This window comes from Marmota marmota, unplaced genomic scaffold (assembly GCF_001458135.2).
Source record: "Marmota marmota marmota unplaced genomic scaffold, marMar, whole genome shotgun sequence".
Taxonomy (NCBI): Eukaryota; Metazoa; Chordata; class Mammalia; order Rodentia; family Sciuridae; genus Marmota; species Marmota marmota.
The window spans coordinates 3215499-3234741 of NW_026000057.1; the positions used below are offsets into that span (position 1 = coordinate 3215499).

Here is a 19243-nt window from a genome sequence, read left to right on the forward strand (position 1 = left end):
TACTGTGCTATGAACAAGGAGGAATTTGATGCACAACGACACAGAAGCAACTCTATTTGCCCCCCAGGGATTGAGTGAAGGGCTGGGACCTGAGAGCAAGCACTATACAGTGAGCAAGGATGAATGTTAATACCATCATAGATGTTGAGGAGAGTGGGTGCTGGCAGTTAGGAAGTGGAATGGCTGTAAATACTTCACTTGCCCTGTGATTTCGAATAGGAACTTGTCTCTGCATGGTGACTCTGAGAATGAGAATGGGAAGCATTAATTTTGCCCAAATCACTACAAGTCATTATGAATGCACCAGAAAACACTGTCCTGTTTTTCACTGTTTGACTCTTCCCTCAGCTAACAAAGAACATGGTCTTATGCAAATTGAATATCAGAAGTTCCTCTAAGTTTGTCCTTTTAGGCTAAAATCTTATCGTCTCTAAATAGTTAAAGTAAAATCTCTATCATATCAAGAATTACAGGGAACAGAGCCTCTTTCCATTAAAAACTGTCTGACTGGCAAAATATCTATCCATGGAAAAGGTGAACAGCTGAACGCTGTCCTTAAAATACAACCTTGTGTGCCTAGGGAAGGTAATGTGTATTCCTCAAAGGTTTTCTTTTTGAAACGTAAAAAATCCAAGTTCTCCTTTTAGTCCTCTGTGAGTCCTGATCTGATTTTATAATCATTTTACTCTCTCTAACCTGGACTTTATCCAGATCTTTCTGCTACCTGTAATATGTTGTTCCCACACTTATTCCATTTTAATGGAATAGCATCGTACTTTCCTTGATGATAGAAAACAGGAAAGTGCAAAACTGTGTATTTTAAATCATTATATAATGTATTATGAAAGATACATTTATTCGAAAATATATAATCTCTTTTATTCAGAATTAGTCTAAATATATAAACTATCAAAAATCAACCAGAGTTGCTTAATTTATATAACTGAGGTATATGAATGTGAGTTTTCTAAATATTGATTTGTAATTAATGATGTTTTGGAATAAGAATGATTTCTTAATGTAAAAATGAATGATGATATCTTAGTCTTTTAGTATTGCTGTGTTGCTAGAATTCTGTGTTTGATCATTTTGTAAAATATTGCTTAACGAAAATATCAAAGATTTGAAGAATTTGATTTTGCTACTTTGGTAAATTGCAAGTTTAATTGACATATAAATCATGTTAATACAAACTCGACTCAGAAATAATTTTAAAAGTACCATAATTTTTAAGTGACCTTGAAGTTCCAGCAATCTATTGCATAACTTTTCAAAAGAAGTCACATGAAGGAAACCTCATATTTCCTTAAATTTATTAGTGCTCCTTGGTGGTCTAAACTGCTGCTTTTTTTTTTCAAGGTTCCTTTTCAAAGCAATAATCTTACTTAATTGCTTAATGTTTGCTCTCATATAAGTCAATTTGAGTTCTTATTTAGAGTAACAATAGGAAATATATAATAGCCAAGAGTAGTGAAGCATGACTAGGAAACTCAAGTATACAGTGTTATATTTCTGTATAATGATGTGAAGATAATGCTTTTAGCTGCATGACCACCATATTAGCCACACATCATAAAAAAAAAAGTTTACAAAAGCACGAGGTCAAATTCATTAAAAACAATTTTGTACCATTTGCTATATTTAAGTATTCATCATTAATATTGCAATTTTTTCTTTTATTGAAAGGGCCCTGAATCACCCATTTTCAAATCACCCCATTTCAAAAGTGATTTTCCAAACTACAAAGATGCAAATCACACACACACAAAAAAAATTACAAAGGAAGCATACTTTATATTCCCGAGTTTAATGTTTAAAACAAAATAGTCAGATCTTAGGCTTCAGAAATTTTAATTTCAGGGTGGTTAATGAGCTGGAGTGTGGTTCAGTGGTAGAGCTCTTGTCTAGCATGTGCAAAGCTCTGGGTTCAATCCCCAACACACACACACACCCCACACACACAAATTAAAAAGTTAAGATGGTAAATAAAATCAGTAAAGCCCATTCTATTTCATTAGTTTTCAATAGGAAAATCTAATATTCCAAATAATGCCATAAAATTAACTGTGTAGTCTTTGTGTATAAAAGCATTATTAATAAGGTATGAACAATTCTTTTTGTCTTTATTATAAACCAAGTCGTTCTAAGAAAGACATTTCCAAGTTGCAAGATAATAGAAAGACATGTAGTTCTTACCCATGAAATAAAATAAATCATAATGGGGTCTGAAGAAATGAATGTATTTTCTAAATTGCATTTCTTGTCTCAAAGTAATTATTCACTTTCCTAAAATGATTTACCCCCCATATTTTTCAAATAAATATTTTTTAACTACTTATACTTGATGAATTGTCCTAAGAAGAATCCTTAAGAGACAGAAGAAAAATTGAATTGCTCTCATCACATCAAATAATGCTTCCTTTATTCTCTAACATCATCTAATCTTTGGGGATATGTACTATTTTTAATAGATGTGCATACTTTCCTAGACTCCATGAAAAGTCTTTTACTCATCTTTGGTGTATAATTGAATATCTGAATTTGAATCTAAATTCAGTATCATCTTTTATTTTCATAAATGCATTAAATTAGTTAAGATTACTTTAAAGTGAGTTTATTTTCCATTATCAAAAATGCATTGTTTTCTATCATAAATCTTGGAAGAGCATTTTATGTAGAATTTGGTTGAGGGAAATAATATGATTTACATAAGTATTATTAATATGGAGTGAATTTATTTCTCCCACCCTTTGTTTACTAAATAAATTTCTTTATGCTTAACTTTAGAGTATATTAACAGTGTTTGTTTTTTAACTGATGCTCTGAAAAAAAAAGCTACATTGCTACAATGATCAAGTATGTGTGTTTCAACATTAGAATAAGTTAGGTTACTTTAAGCCTTGCAAATCATTAATAAACTACTGGTAATACACACCACCTAAATCTGCTGAGAGGACACACACAGATCTTTATCAAAAGTATGTGGTGAGTGTCCTGCTAAATATAAGTAGAAATATGCCTTTCCATGCCTGCAATTTTCTGAAGTCCAAAAGTTCTTTGGATGGCAGGGAGCAAAAAAATACTTCCTCTACATAGTGTGAAAGCATTTCTTGTCAGATTTAAATGCAGAGCTTCACATTCTTTACTTCCAAACCACATTCCCTTCTCAGCATCTTACTATTTTATGAGACAGTTGAGTGTGAAGATGGTCCTTTCCTCTCTGAGCACCACTGTAGCTCAATCTTCAATTGAAATAGCACTTTAGAGCTCATAAAGTGATTTTACGTTCATTATCTTCCTTGACTGTTTGAGCAATGCTGGGGAATGGAGCCAAGATACTTCCCAAAGAGTTTTCCTTTGCATCTGCCCCCTGTTAAATAACCAAGCACCTTCCATGAAAGGATCTTTGCGTGTTTGGCCTGATTTGGCCTGAGTTAGTGGGGTGAAGGTGAAAAGAGCGTGCACTATTTATCTGCATGTTATATCTAAAAATCCAATAAGAAATACCTTTTCTTTTATGTTTGGAATGACTTGTTTAATGATTTTAAACCCTTGCAAAAAAAAATTTGTGAAACCTGGGAAGAATTAAGTTTTGATACAGGAGCATCAAGGATACAGCACAGTGATAAGAGAGAGAGAGATGAGGTCTGAAAGAGTCGCAGTCTTCTACCAGGGGTTCATGGGCTTGGAGACCCCACTGTGCACGGCTCTCTAGAACTCTGCCATCAATGCCATCGACTTGCCAGATTCAGATGGGCATTTGAGAGTACTTACACAAATCAGGACTTATTTTTCTCTCAGTCCATTGACCAGCGCAACATTTCCTGAAAACATAAACCAACCTTTGTCTTAAAATAACTGATACATATGCTTCATTAGATCCCACGTAAGTTAAAATAACTGAGTCATTTTAGTTGCAATAACATAACAACTATCAGTTAAAGTGTTAAGATAAAAGCTTCACTTTTTTTTTTTCCCTGTAGAACTTCAGAAACTTGAGACTGTTTGAAAATTTCCTCAGTTCATTACCATGAGTGTTGGCCAGGGAATACTGCCCATCCTTCATGTGTTTATTTCTTCACTTAGGAAATATATCAGGGAGCGGTGTAACATAATGGTTTAGGGTGTTCGTCCTCCAATCACAGACAGTCCCCTTCTTATGCATTTTGTAAAGTTCCTTAGTCCCTTTGTGCCTCCATTCCCTTATACAGAAAATAAGGATAATAATAAAATAGTATTCAACTCTAGAGTTGTTATAAAGTTTAAACTAACATTTGCAAAATTCTTAGTATAGTCTCTGACACATAGTGAGGGCTCAGTGCATGCCACTATTTTGACAAGTCTCCCACAGTAAGTAAGGTACTATATTTAGACAGTTTTTAGAACTTTACTATCTAGTAGAGAATTGCTCTAATTCCTAATTAACGTATCTGACATTTTGTTGTGTCAACTGTTAACAATATAATTACCCAATATTTCACTCTTTTACAGTTTAGCTTAGAAATGAATAATAAGAAAAATAATAATTATTATAATAAATATAATTATAAGTAATGTAATTTATAATTATAACAACGTAATTATAAATAGTAAATTATATTATAAATATAATAATTATTATTTTTCTTATTCATTTCTAAGCTAAACTGTAAAAGAGTGGAATATTGGGTAACTACATTGTTAATATTATTGTTATTAGCAGTACTAGTATTTTGGTGCTGGCATTGGAAACCAGGGCCTTGTACATGCCAAGCACAAGTTCATCCACTGAGCTACATACCCAGGCCAGAAATGCATGCCTTTTAAAACTTAAGGTGGACCAAGTATTAAATCTGTAGGTTGTGTGAGAAGAGTTTGGGGAAGTTACAGAACTTTAAAATTATCATTTTTGTTGATTTTCTATTCTCATGCATATTCTTGTAGTTTTTGATTAATTTATTTTAATTTAGCTTAAAGGTCACAAAATAAAAATTTTTGCTTTCCCTAAACATCACCAACATTCTGCAAATTTTTCTTCTTCAAAAAAAAAATGCTTAATGCCAAGACTTTGTTTTTAAGAAGAGTTTATGCTTTTTGTAGGCTTATAATTTTATTATTCTATTATTTCAAACAGATATTTCACACAGTTTGATTTTACTGAAGCATTTCATCCTTTAGAGAAGATGTTTTGGTAAACTGGACTTCAGAATACCACATAATACCACAGATATTATTAACATATGACATGGTTGAACTAAATCGTCACTGGTGTTCAAAACATCCCTCTGACATTGTGTTGGATTCTTGGGCACAAATATTAAAGGTTCTACAGCAGCTGTTACCTGGGCAAGTAAAAAGTACAAAATCTAACACACCATAATGTATTAAATGTCCTAATAGGTGAAAGGCTTAGGGGGTAATGTAAACATAATAACTTTAATTTTGTTTGACAAGTACAAATTTTGTATGACATAAATCATATGTATAAGTACAGATGATACTGTGTCAATAATCATTTTAAGTATATAAATGGTTATTTTATATATTTTTTAATATATATATATATATATATATATATATATTCTCCCATAGGCTAGAGATTTGAAAAGAACTTTAGTATATGGAATAAGAAAGAGCTGAGAAGCTGGAATTTTCTCTTTTTCTTATTTATATATAACAGTAGAATGCATTACAACTCTTATTACATATATAGAGCTCAATTTTTCATATCTCTGGTTGTATATATAGTATACTCACACCAATTCGTGTCTTCATACCTGTACTTTGGATAATAATGATTATCACATTCAACCATCATTAATTACCCCATGTCTACTCCCTTCCCCTCCTACCCCTCTGCCCTATCTAGAATTCATCTATTCCTCCCATCCTCCCCCTCCCTATCCCACTATGAATCAGCTTCCTTATATCAAAGAAAACATTTGGCGTTTGATTTTTTGGGATTGGCTAACTTCACTTAGCATTATCTTCTCTAACTCCATCCATATACCTACAAATGCCATGATTTTATTCTCTTTTATTGCTGAGTAATATTCCATTGTGTATATATGCCACAGTTTTTTTTATCCATTCTTCTATTGAAAGGCATCTAGGTTGCTTCCACAGTTTAGCTATTGTGAATTGTGCTGCTATAAACATTGATGTGGCTGTGTCCCTGTAGTATGTTGTTTTTAAGTCCTTTGGATATAGACCGAGGAGAGGGATTGCTGGGTCAAATGGTGGTTTCATTCCCAATTTTCTAAGAAATCTCCATACTGCTTTCCATATTGGCTGCACCAATTTGCAGTCCCATCGAAGCTGGAATTTTCTAGAAAATAATCCCTTCTAATATGTTCACTCTGAATAGGCCATAACTTAAGGGTCATGTGACTGATTATTTTCTATGTCTGTAAAGAGCCATGAAGAGAATTGTTGAGGAAAGGATCGCCACTTTCAGTAGGTGGTCTCCATGTGGAATAGCTTTTAGTCTCCATTTGTACTTTCTTGTCTATCTTTGTGTTTGGTACCTCCAGAAGATATGATATATACAATCCTGGACACAGAGGTGACATGGACCATTGCTATTTTATACTAGAAATTATATACCCCATGTGACACTTGTGAAAGTTCAGAATCACTGGTGTCTTCTAGCAGCTCTATGACTTCATTTGAAGCAAGACACATTATCTTTGTCAGGCAAGTGGGTTGGGGTGATCTTGTGTCCCACTAGCATTTGATAACTCTACACACTTTCTTGGAGACCTGGAAGAATGGATAAATATGATTAAGCAGAAGAGGCGAGTGGAGTCTCTCCAGTGGTTCAGTTGCGGTAAGTTAAAGACTTGCCCAAAAGAAAAAGTAAATTTGGAAAAGTGGATGGAGTTTTAAAGGAAAAATAGCTAGAAGTGATAGGTCTCCAATATGTTGTGACAGGTTTCATCCTCAGAGAACAGTGAAGGTAATAAGAGAAGCCAAGAAAGTAAATAACAAAAATGACACAAGATATGTAGTGTTTCCCAAAATTAAATTTAGAAAAGTAATCCATTGCTAGAGTATGATTTGTATGAGTGGAAGACGACTTAACAAGTTATTCCAAGTATCCTTTGACTTTATCTTCTTTGGTACCAGTAGACTTCATTGTGTTCTTCTCCCTGGAAAGGAGGATGGGTCAAGAAACCTTTCAGGTTCTTTCTGGGGTGTTTTCTAACAGCAAATGAAAATTGGCTTTTTGTTTGCTTCCTTGTTTTGTTTTGTTTTCTGCCACACCACTGGGTGTTCAGCAGTCCAGTTCCCGTCTCACACTGTCTGGACCTAGCCCAGACCACCCAGATTAAGGGTTCAGTCCCTCAAGACGATCCCTATTTTGAAGGCCAGCCACAAATGGCATGCTCAGGTTACCCATAACCCTGCCCAAATGACTATAAATTTGGTGTTCCTTGACCCCCACTTGGGGCTCCATAATGCACTAGAATGAATCATGGAGAACAGGAGAGCACTTTATTTACCCTCATTGGTTTATTACAGCTCAGAACAGCCAAATGGAAGAAATGCATAGAGCAGGACGCCGGAGTGAGGGGAGGTTGCATGGATTTCCCGTGCCTTCTCTGGGTCCACCAATTTCTCTCAACCCCTTTGTTTGGGGGTGTTTTGGAGGGCTCATTAGGTAGATGTGATTGATTAGATCACTGGCCACTGGTGTTAGAACCCAACCTCCATCTCTTCCCCCAGGGTGAGAGAGTTTCAATTTTCCAATCGCATGGAGCATTCCTCTGGCTACCGGCCCCCACCATGAATCTGTCTGGAAGCCCACCCAATAGTTACCTCATTAGCATGAATTCAGGTGTCTTAAAAGGGGCTCCTTAAGAATAAAAGAAGATACTCCTATCACTCAGTATTCCTGTCTAGGGGTGCTAGGTTTGTTGCCTCCATTCAGCAAAGAATTGAAGACCAGGACACAGAGAGTGAGCAAGACGCAGGAAAGGGCCCCAGAGCTGAGAAGCTGGTGGGAGAGTTTTAGCTTGTTCTTTTTACCATCTCTGGAAGTTCTTTCTATCTCCTCCACTGTCCACGTGATCCTCACTATTATGGGCTGGTACCCCCTCTCTGTCCATGCATCTGTTTTAGTTTTTCTATTGGATCCTGCACTTAGGAGCACGAGTATAGACGTGTCTCTCTGGTTGGGTCTCCGCCACTTGTGTCCCCGAGCAGGAAGTTGACCTCATCAGAAGACCCTCTCTGTGCTCCTTTGTTCTGGCCCTGCCCCTGAGCTCCTCACTCACCATCTTGCCTCTGCTGCCTAGGCCCTTCTGTATCTCCCTCATCAGGAAATCCTAAGAGTTTGAGGGGCTTTGTGCCAGGGCTGAGATCGAATATATTTTATATCATTCTGTAGAACCAAATTATGTATTCTTTCCCATACGGTATAGCGGGCCCTTGAGAGACTGACTCTTCGAAGGTCAAGTTTGGCTTTTTGAACTATAGAAAATCAATCCTTTGCAACCTTTTCCAGGAATTAGAAGAAATCAGTACCCTAAAGTATGTTCAGAAAATGAACAAAAGAGAAGAATGCAGTAGTATGAGCTCAGAATGGAGAGATTGTTGATCACTAGGTACAAGTGGTTTTCTCACATTTGATTACCTTCCCTGTGTCTTGCATGCTCTTGCAATGAACATGTGAGTTTGCCCTTGAGTATAAGTGTCACTTGCCCACTTCTTATCAAGTGACCTCTTCCTCCTCCTGAATTCTAGAGGGTGCTTTTAGTGCATTCTGAAGAGGAATGGATATTGTTTCCATCCTGACAAGATAAAGAGCCTGTGGTGTCAGAGCTCTTAGGTTTCTCTAGCTCCTGATAGACTTGCAGATGATGTTCATCAGGTAAAAGAACAAGCCAAAACTCTCCCACCAGGTGCTTACAGGCAGCCATGGCCCAAAAGACTTCGGTTATAAATGCTTAGGGTCATTTATCAACAACAGATTAAAATCTCCATGTGGTATGCAGAATAATGTCCCTCCCGAAAGATGTCCTTGTTCTAATCCCTAAAACCAGCAAGTATATTACCTTAGATGGCAAAGGGGAATTAAGTTTGCAGTGGAATTAAGAATGGTAAAAAGCACATAGGAAAATTATCTGGGTGGGCTCAATGTAGTCATATTTCTAAAATTTTTTAATTGATTTTTTTAGTTATACATGACAGTAGAATATATTTTGACATATCATACACACACGGAGTATAACTTCCATTTCCTGTGGTTGTCCATGATGGGGAGTTTCATTGCTCATGTATTCATTTATGAACAAAGTCCCATTTATCCTACCGTCTTTCACATTCCCATTTCCCATTCCCATTTCCCATTTCTTCTTCTGTGAAGTGTCTGTTCAGTTCTTTTGCCCATTTATCAATTGGGTTGTTTGTTTTCTTGGTGTGAAGTTTTTTGAGTTCTTCATATATCCTGGAGATTAATGCTGTATCCGAGGTGCAGGTGGCAAAGATTTTCTCCCATTTTGTAGGCTCTCTCTTCCTGTTCTCGGTTGTCTCCTTTGCTGTCAGTGTAATCACAATTCTTGAAAGAGAGGCAGAGCAGGTCAGGGTGATCTGATATGAGAAAGACTTAAGGTACCATTGCTGGCTTTGAAGATGGAGGGAAGACACTGACCAAGGAAAGAGGTAGCTTCTGTAAACAGAAAGAAAGTGGGTCATCCCCTGAATCCTCTAGAAAGGAACTCAGCTTCCACTAGCATTTATTTTAGCCTGTTAGACCCATTGTGAACTCATCTGACCTATGGACCAACATAACTGTGTTGTTTCAAGCCACAAAGTTTGTGGTAGTCTTTTGCAACCAGAGAAATGAAACGTTGTGCTGCAGTCATGTATGATGAATCAAAATGCATTGTGCTGCTATATATACCTAATTAAAATAAATTAATACTTAATAAAAACGAAAAAGAAAAAAAGTTCCAAGTTCAGAGAAAGCAAAAGGCTTGCACCAGGAGGCACCCATGTTGGTGTCCAAGTTGGCTTTTCCCTTTTTGATGTGTACCAGTGAAACCTAGGCAAGTGAATGACATGACAGTTAAGAATGTCAAGATCATTGTATTGTCATGAAAAGCTAAAAAAAAAAAAAAAAGAATGTTAAACCTGCCTCACGGAAAAGGTTTATACTTTAGAGACACTTTGTTCTTATGCTAATTCCTAGAAATTTCTTCAATATTAAGGGAACAACAGTTTTACTAAAGATCACTATGCCTATGCATGTGCTTAGTCCCTGCATAGAAAGTAAATGAGAAGATGCTCTTACTATTTGTAGAAACCCTGCAGAATCTTCACATAATTTAACTTCCATGTAACCAACCATTTCTTTTTTCTTTTTTTACTAAATTTTAGGGTAGAGAAAATGAAGTAATAATACACAAATTAATTTTTGGTTAAAAACTCCCCAGAGTATCTATTTTCTTTAATATTTGTTTTTTGTCCAAGCACATTGTTAATAGTATAGCATAGTTTAATCTCTGAAAAAAAAATCAGCATCATACAGCATCATAAAGATTTATGGTGGAAACAAAACACCTGAATACTATGTTTTGTTATCTACTTCCATGTATAAGCTTGAGGGCAGAGATTTATTCTAATTGGTTGTCTTATCCCTAGTGCCACGCAAGCCTGACCCTTAGTAGGTGTTCAATTAAATATATGTTGAATAAATGTTAAATAACAAAAGTTTTGACAAGGTGGTAATAAGTAACTTTTTGATCACAGCATGCATTATTTCCTTTTTATTGCTTTCTCAATACTGTTGGGCCATTTAGCAGACTATGAGGCCTTGGCCAAGGAGGCTTAAGTTATACATGCTTAGGATCCTCTTTTAAAGACAGGTTGAAATAACCACATGGTAGGCAGAGTCATGTCCCTACCCAGATGAGATTCTTGTCCTAACTCCTAGAACCTGCAAATATCTTACCCTAGATGGCAAAGGGAATGAAGGCTGCAGTGAAATTAAGGCAGAACTTGAAACCAGTCGGTCATTTGCCAAGGTCACTAAGGGAAACTATGAAAACGAGTAAGGGTGCTTGCAGCTTCAGTGAGGTGCCACCCAGTCCTGAATACACAAGTCAGCTTTCCCTGAAAAAGAATAAGGCATCTGTAAGAAAAACCAGAAATCAGAAGGAATGAACTTTAACTGTGTTGAAAGTATGAAGGGAATGTTTTATTTAAAAAAAAATAATAATAATATCATTAATGCAAGACTAATGCCCCACAGTTTTTCTCAAAAAAAAGAATAAAAATAATGTTCTCTGTTATAATCCTTTTGTGATTGCCTCTCTTTTTCAAATAGATATTTCATATTATTCAAAGAGAAGTAACCTTCTTAGTTGATTGGTTAGAACTTTGATCTGCTCACCAGATCCAAACTGCAGGCACCGATCTGGCGTATTTATACTGAAGTCATCAGTGATCAGACCTCAAACACTCTTTGTTTTGGGTAGTTATCTCTTTGCTGTGGACCCCATAAAGTTGCTCCTAGGAGTCAGCTGTCAACTAGAACAATAGACTGTGAGCAACTTACTAAAAGTGCCTCAGAAGGGTTTATGATTTACTCTGAAACATGCGTCAATCTCAAGGTTCCAAAGTGCATCAGGACAGGATTTCCAAATCATTTCACAATCCAATTTTGAGCAGTTATTTGGGTTTGGTGTGAGCTGTCCAGAGTTGATGGAGTATTTGGAGAACTGAGCAACGGGGAGGGTCACAGTGCTGTGTGATACTTGGGTCAGGCTCCAGTCCTGAGTTTAAAGTACCATTTACAAATTATTTGTTGTCTGATTGACTTCCAGTGAAGTTCTAGCAGTGTTGTCTTTACATTCCTCTAAATAAAACATGCACTCAGAATGTTCCTGTGTTAAGAAGGAAGTCCAACGTACAATGTGAATTTTTGGAAAAATCACTACTTTTCACATGGATAAAGACCACCATTTTGGACATTCGTTAACAGTACTTAGAAATATAATTAGAAATCAATGGTTGTTTTTGTTTGTTTGTTTTGAAAGGTCTGGCTCCCAGACCCCAAATCTTCCATTTACCATTCTTTTAATAATGTGTTTTTCTCCCTTTTTAGCCAGATTGACTCAAATAATCATTAGAGGCTCACTGTCCCCAGTTGCTCCCCAAAATCTGTTCATTAATTTGACACTTCTGGATGGAATGCATGATTTTGATTGCATAAATTCTGAGCCCTAAAGCCACCCATCGTGAGGGGAAAGGATGGGAAGGAGTCAGAGGAGTCCGTGACATTGGCGCACGGGTTTGAATCATTCTTACTGCTAAGCCTCTAAAGCTGTTTTTAGATTTTGAAACAGCAAAGAGAAGGGAGCCTTTGCACTTGGAGCTCAGACCAATGAAACAAAGCAGTGAATACAATTAGCTGTGAGAGAGGGAACTAAGGTAATAGGAAGGAGGAACAGGAGCCCAGAGATCCTGTCTACTGGCCAGTCCTGGCTCTAGGGGCCAGGGTTCAGGCTCTCAGGCTGGGACGATGTCCTGTTAGATACTTGAGTTGGAGTAACCTTGGAGCGCCTGGGGGCCTGAAATGTCTGGGGTGTCACTAATGATATGGGCTCTAATTGACCTTGGTCAAAAGTAACCCTCAATGTCTAATCAACATATTTCTCCATATAGACCTTGAAAAATGATCCAGAACGCAAAGATAGGTTTGCAATTTAAGAGTTAAGTCATGATTTGTCAATAACACATTTTTTTTCTTTTTTAAAAAATTTATTTATTAATTCTAATTTGTTATATATGACGGCAGGATGCATTTCAATTCATAGTACACATATAGAGCACAATTTTTCATGTCTCTGGTGGTACACAATAGAGTCACACCATTTGTGTTTTCATACATGGACTTAGGGTAATGTATCCATCTCACTCCACCATCTTTCCTACCCCCACGCCCCCTCCCTTTTCCTCCCTTCCCTTTGCCCTATCTAAACATCCTCTATTGTTTCCATGCTCCCCCTGCATCCTCATGATGGATCAGCATACTCATATCAGAGAAAACATTTGACATTTGGTTTTTTGGGATTGACTGACTTCACTTAGCATAATATTTTCCAACTCCATCCATTTACCTGCAAATGCCATGATTTTTATGTTCATTTTTTAATGCTGAGTAATATTCCATTGTGTATATATACTACATTTTCTTTATCTGTTCATCTGTTGAAGGGCACCTAGGTTGATTCCATAGTTTAGCTATTGTGAATTGTGCTGCTATAAACATTGATGTGGCTGTGTCACTATAGTATGCTGTTTTTAAGAAATAGACAACTCAACTCTGAAGGCTAATTCAAGTGAAAGGTGAGCCTATCAATACTTTAATCCCCTGGCACAGCAGAAAAATACCCAACTTTCCTAATCTCTAAACATTTTGAAGCCCTGTTATACAATTTTAAAAGGTGGTTTTTGAGATACTTTCCGGGATATTTGCATAATATGTTAATTTTTCATTCATATGATCATGAAAGTGAGTTTTTCTTTGAAATGACTTAAGTGTAGTCAAGTTTCTGAACCAATCAGATTATTCATTTACACTTGGAAGGAGACTAAAACTATGAGATCATATATAATAATCAATCCAATATTAATCTTATCAGCTGAAAAATTCAGAATTATTAATAGTTTTCAATTTGTGTCTTTGATTTATTTTCCTGGCATTCACTTGTCTCGTTCTGTTTCCCTGCTTGACACTTTTATAATGTCAGTGGTGGCCCCAAATTCATTCACGTGATCGGCATCTTTCTAAAGTGAACAATTGTCTACCGTCCCTTGTAGGTGCGTTTAAAATCTCATTTCCGTCTCTTCTCCTTCAGTGCGTTGGTTATACATTCCTAATTCCTGAAAAGCAACAAGCACCATTTTAAACCATGTCACTATCCAGTTTAAATTGTCTGTCTGATGATTTGATTAAAGCTACAAAGAACTCCTTGAAACTAAAGCTTCTTAGAATGAACACAAATGCTACTGAGGCAAGCTTGCCGCACTTAACCTGCACTCAGGGGTTTCAAGAGAAATACATTCAGGAGAGGAATCAATCACAAACTAAATCCCACCCCTGGGCCTCCTTATACAATCCGTCAAGAAGCTTTAAGTATGGATGGGCTTCTGTATGATTGAATCATAGCTATCCATCCCAGCTTCCAAAGTCTCTTAAGAAAGTCAGGAGATATGTATTAACAAAGATATAAAAAGAAAAACCAGCCACATCAACATTAAAACCACCATCACAAGATAATCCAGAACCCAGGGGCTCATTCATAAATCATCAGTGCCGTCCTAGAAACTAAAATTACACATGATACTGAGATGTCAAAACATTTAACTTTGATGACCCTTGAATAATAATTTGGTAGTTCTTGGATATTTCCAACCACTTTACTATTTATACCCTCTCAAAGTCTGGATGCTCAGCCTGAGGTGGTACATCAGTTTTCTGCCGTAGGGAAGGTTGTAATGTTTAATGGAATAATTAAGGTGATGTGTTATGGGCATTGGAGCGTTCAGTTTCTGTGACGTGTTTTTCACCATTGTGGGTAACTCATCAGACTACAGAGAAAAACGTTCACCGGTTTACCAGAAAACAACAGTTAAGTCTCTGATTCTAGATAATTTTAGATGCTTTGATTTCACTGTAGAAATTCCTAGACTACTTGTGGGATAAAGCAAATGCTTTTGACCATATTGAATTTCATCAAGCTAAATTAGCAGAAAATAAAGATAAAATGCCTTTCTATTTAAGAACATGATAATGTTTTAATTGTCATAGCATTTGGCCTGCCTAATGTATACAATCCTTGACATTCATATAATAACGAAAGAAAGTTGTTTGGAATTTTTCTTTTATTTCCTAGTGTCCGCTTTCCTTTCTACTATTTCTCCCATGCCTACCCCAGCCCTGGCCTTTAGTTCTCCTCCCACTTCCTCATCCTTCTTTAAAGAAAGCCTTGTGTGAGAAGAGACGCATGTAAAAATACCTCATTTCTATATAGATAGGCCAAGGCTGCGGCTGCCTGTTACCTAGCTATGATGAATAGACCACCATCGTTGTGACAACTGATATAGATGCCTCGGGGTGAAACAGGGGTTTACATATTACACAAGCAATTTAACTGTTTTCTAAACATATTGCCAAGACAGTGGGAGTTGGCAGCCCACACTGTGTTTTAGGTTTGGGAGACTTGGATTAGAAGTGACTGTTGATTAGGAACCTTTTATTTGTCTTCTACGAATGAACAAGCAACCTAGTAACCCAGGAAAGAATTCTTCACAACGCTTAAACTTGTCGTCCTAGCTCCCTGAGATTACATACACAAATCATGGGACAAAAGTGGTATAAGACTCTTGTGCGTAGATAACCACACAAGACAATGGTCTTGTGCTAACCCTTCAAGAGTTCCACGCAGTGAAATGTTTTATAATCCTTTTTTGTGCAGTAAGGCAAGGAAGAAAAGAAAAGAGGTTGGGCAAAGATTATCCAGGAGAAAGAAAGAGACTCTTTTGGGGGTTCCAGTTGAAACACTATAAAGGACATAATTAACTTCACAATTCTTTGTGTTTTTCATTTGACTGCAGGGAGGAGATGAAAGAGGACTGCTAAGCCTTGCATTCCATCCCAATTACAAGAAAAATGGAAAGCTGTATGTGTCTTATACCACCAACCAAGAACGGTGGGCTATCGGGCCTCATGACCACATTCTTAGAGTCGTGGAATACACAGTGTCCAGGTATGGCTGAAATCCATCGGAGCATACTGATTCTGTAATCTTGTTTTCTCTTCATCCTTTCATAAGCTTTTTGTTTAGAAATTGCCAATAATTAGCCAAAAGGTGGCAGTAATTAAAGCAAAAATCTCCATCTTGCTTAAAATCCCATGTGTTTATGTATTTAAGAGAAATTGAGAAAAATGATAGCTCTGTCATTTTTCTTGGTTATCTTTCAGCTTCAGCACAGCTTCTAAAACTTAGAAATCAATGACATTCTCAGTGATTTTTTTTTATTAGCTCCATTCAAGCGTATGTTTCCTTATTTATGTGTGAGATGTTTGTATTTCTGTTTGTGTACTCTTAACATTTTAGTAGAAGATTCACCTTTCATCTTTAACAATCTCCGTATTTCCTCTCCTCACAATGTAGGAAAAATCCCCATCAAGTTGATTTGAGAACAGCCAGAGTGTTTCTGGAAGTCGCAGAGCTGCACCGAAAGCATCTGGGAGGACAACTGCTCTTTGGTCCTGACGGCTTTCTGTATATCATCCTCGGAGACGGGATGATCACGCTGGACGACATGGAAGAAATGGATGGGTTGAGGTAAAAGTCAAAGTGAACAGGTGCTCATTGGTGTTAAGATGTTCGCCCTGGCCGAAGGAAGGGTCTGAGCTAGTGAGTTAGGAATCCTTAAATAAAATATAAAAAAGGGCTGGAGGGGCTGGGGTGGTGGCTCAGCAGTAGAGCACTCACCTAGCACGTGCTAGGCCCTGGGTTCCATTCTCAGCACCACATATAAATAAATAAATAAAGGTATTGTGTCCAACTACAACTGAAAATTAAAAAATTAAATAAAAATTTTTTAAAAAAGGGCTGGAGATGTAGCTCAGTGGTTAAGCACCTCTGGGTTCAATTCCCAGTACCATTAAAAAAAGAAAGAAAGAACCATCTTTGAATCACATAACTTGCCTAGGTAAATGACTTTAGTTGTCAGTGTCAGCATTCGTAAACTGAAGAGAAATTCAATATCATGCTGATATAATATTGATATAATGTTGCATACTTCTGAGCTGTGGGGACTGCTCCTATAATACCCAGCACTGAGAAGTGAGCAGTACCCCTCTCTGGTGTCAGCAGCCCTGCATGCCCACATAGTCCTTGGTCACCTTCTAGCTATGTCTTAGAGTGGTGCCGTATCTGAACCCATTTAGCAGTGCCTTCTCTGCCCCTCCTTTCATTTTCCACCATATGGAACTTGGAACCTTACTAATGTTGTCTTGAATAAGCAGATGGTTCATTTATTCGTAGAGCAATGTCACCACGTTTAGTTTAGGCAAAAGGAAAGCACTTATGCCCTCCTCCAATTTCTCAGTGATTTCACAGGCTCAGTACTACGGCTGGACGTGGACACAGATGTGTGCAGTGTGCCTTATTCCATACCAAGGAGCAACCCGCACTTCAACAGCACCAACCAGCCCCCAGAAGTGTTTGCCCACGGACTCCACGATCCAGGCAGGTGAGAATGCAAACCTGTCTTCGCTGCTGCTTTAAAGCAGGGCTGGAATTTGGCAACTGGGAAAAGGCAGAGGGTGTCAGATCACAGACTGCTGAGGGTGGTGCCCCATGTTGTGATGGAAATCTTACCAGGTCATTATCCGAGCAAGTCTTCAGCCCTCTTTGTTCTATTAATGTGTGAAGCAGATTGAGATAGCAGATTAGACAAGGGAAAGGGCAAATTCATAGAGAAAATCTGTCTCATATTTGGGGGGGGGGGATTTTTATTTGCTAAACATTATTGAACTAGTAGATTTCAATCTGAATAATTTTAAGCGATTATTAACCTTTGGATTTGTTTCCTTAAACCCGCCTAAATTTTATTTTCTTTATTGTCTTCATCTGTTTGGTGCTGCTATAACAGAATACCACCAATTGGGTGATTTATAAAGAATACAGGTTATTTTGATCATTATTCTGGAGGCTGGAAAGTCCAAGGGCATGGTACTGGCATTTGCTCAGCATCTGCTGTGTCATCACATGGTGAAGAAGAGAGGGCCAGAGAGGGAGGAGGAAGGGAGGTAGGGGACAGAGACAGAGGTGGCCAACTCCTGGTGTAACTAACTCACTCCCACAATAACATCATTCACCCACTCACCTCGTACAGACCTCACTGGGAGAGGTGGTGCATGCCAGTAATACCAGCAGCTCGGGAAGCTAAGACAGGAGGATCACGAGTTCAAAGCCAGCCTCAGCAAAATCAAGGTGCTAAGCAACTCAGCGAGACCCTGTCTCTAAATAAAATACAAAATAGGGCTGGGGATGTGGCTCAGTGGTTGAGTGCCCCTGAGTTCAATCCCCGGTATGCCCACCTCCAAAAAAGACCTCACCACTCAACACTGTTGGTTGCACTGAGGATTAAGAGTCCAGCACATGAACATGGTAGGACACAGTCAAACCACAGCTCTAACCTATTAAACGGGGGTGATAACAACTACGTTGTAAGGATGCTGTTGTCATTCAATAAAAATCTATAGGTAAAGCACAAAGTACCACTCTTGATAGTTCTTACCATAACTTCCCTTAACATAGGATGAGCAGAGTTAATTTGCAAGGAGTTGAACTAAATGTTAACTTTTTTTTATGTGGAAAAAAAATACAAATACTAAAGGAATTCATTGGCTGTTTGCTGTACTAACAAACCAAAAAGAAACAAAAACTAAGAAGTGCATAGAGTGAGAAATTTTAGGTACCCTGAAAAATACTCCTCAGTATAACACAGAATTCCATGACGAAAGCCCCACCCGGTCTGCAGTCTATTATTCTTACTAAGGGGTATCTGGCCACATTCGTTCATTTATTAGCTGAGTTATTATTTCTGTTTAATGTTTATTGAGTGTTCACTATGTGCAAGGTGAATATTTCTCAAAATTTTTTATTTTCATAATCCCTCATGCCCTTCATCTCCCCTCCATCAAAGCCCAGGCCCACAGTTCATTTCCTTTTTGGCATCTCAGCAGATCTTAAAATCTGTTCGACAGGGAATACTTAAGGTGGGTTCAGGATGTGGGGGAAACTGTCACATTCCATTCCGATGGCTCAGAACTCACAGATACCACCACCAAGCAGCACTTTGAAGTCCAGCAGCCTGAGTCACCACAAGCCCACTGGAGCCTTCTTACAATCTTCCTGGGGGTCCTGAATCTCAGTGTGAAAACACGGATGAAGTGCCTCCCAGAACATAAGTGTGGCAAGATGCCTGTGCTGTGGAGTCCCACCTCCTCTGGCGGCAGAGGGCTGCAGAAGGAAATGTCAGTGTTTATATTCCACCTCCCTCCAAGAGAATTTTAAGCTGAAAAAGGTTTCATAAAGCTGAAAAGAAACTAAATTATGGGCTAAAAGCAAACCTTGCTGTTATTAAGCAGCTGACTGCAGGGTGCTAACCTAGGTATCCCATAGACAGTATCTCCTTTATGTCTCTCAGCAGTGACCAGAGGCAGCCAGCATCTGCA

The 19243-nt window shown here is 37.7% G+C and overlaps 1 protein-coding gene across 2 annotated transcripts in view; it reads left to right on the plus strand.

Annotated features, from left to right (window-relative positions):
* LOC107141239 (hedgehog interacting protein) overlaps positions 1–19243 on the plus strand; it is a 101295-nt gene that overhangs the window by 41773 nt on the left and 40279 nt on the right. For both annotated transcript variants that reach the window (XM_015484442.2, XM_048813465.1), the window contains 3 exons: positions 15607–15758; positions 16167–16340; positions 17110–17253. In XM_015484442.2, coding sequence (XP_015339928.1) covers positions 15607–15758; positions 16167–16340; positions 17110–17253 — 470 coding nt within the window. The remainder of the gene's footprint in view (positions 1–15606; positions 15759–16166; positions 16341–17109; positions 17254–19243) is intronic.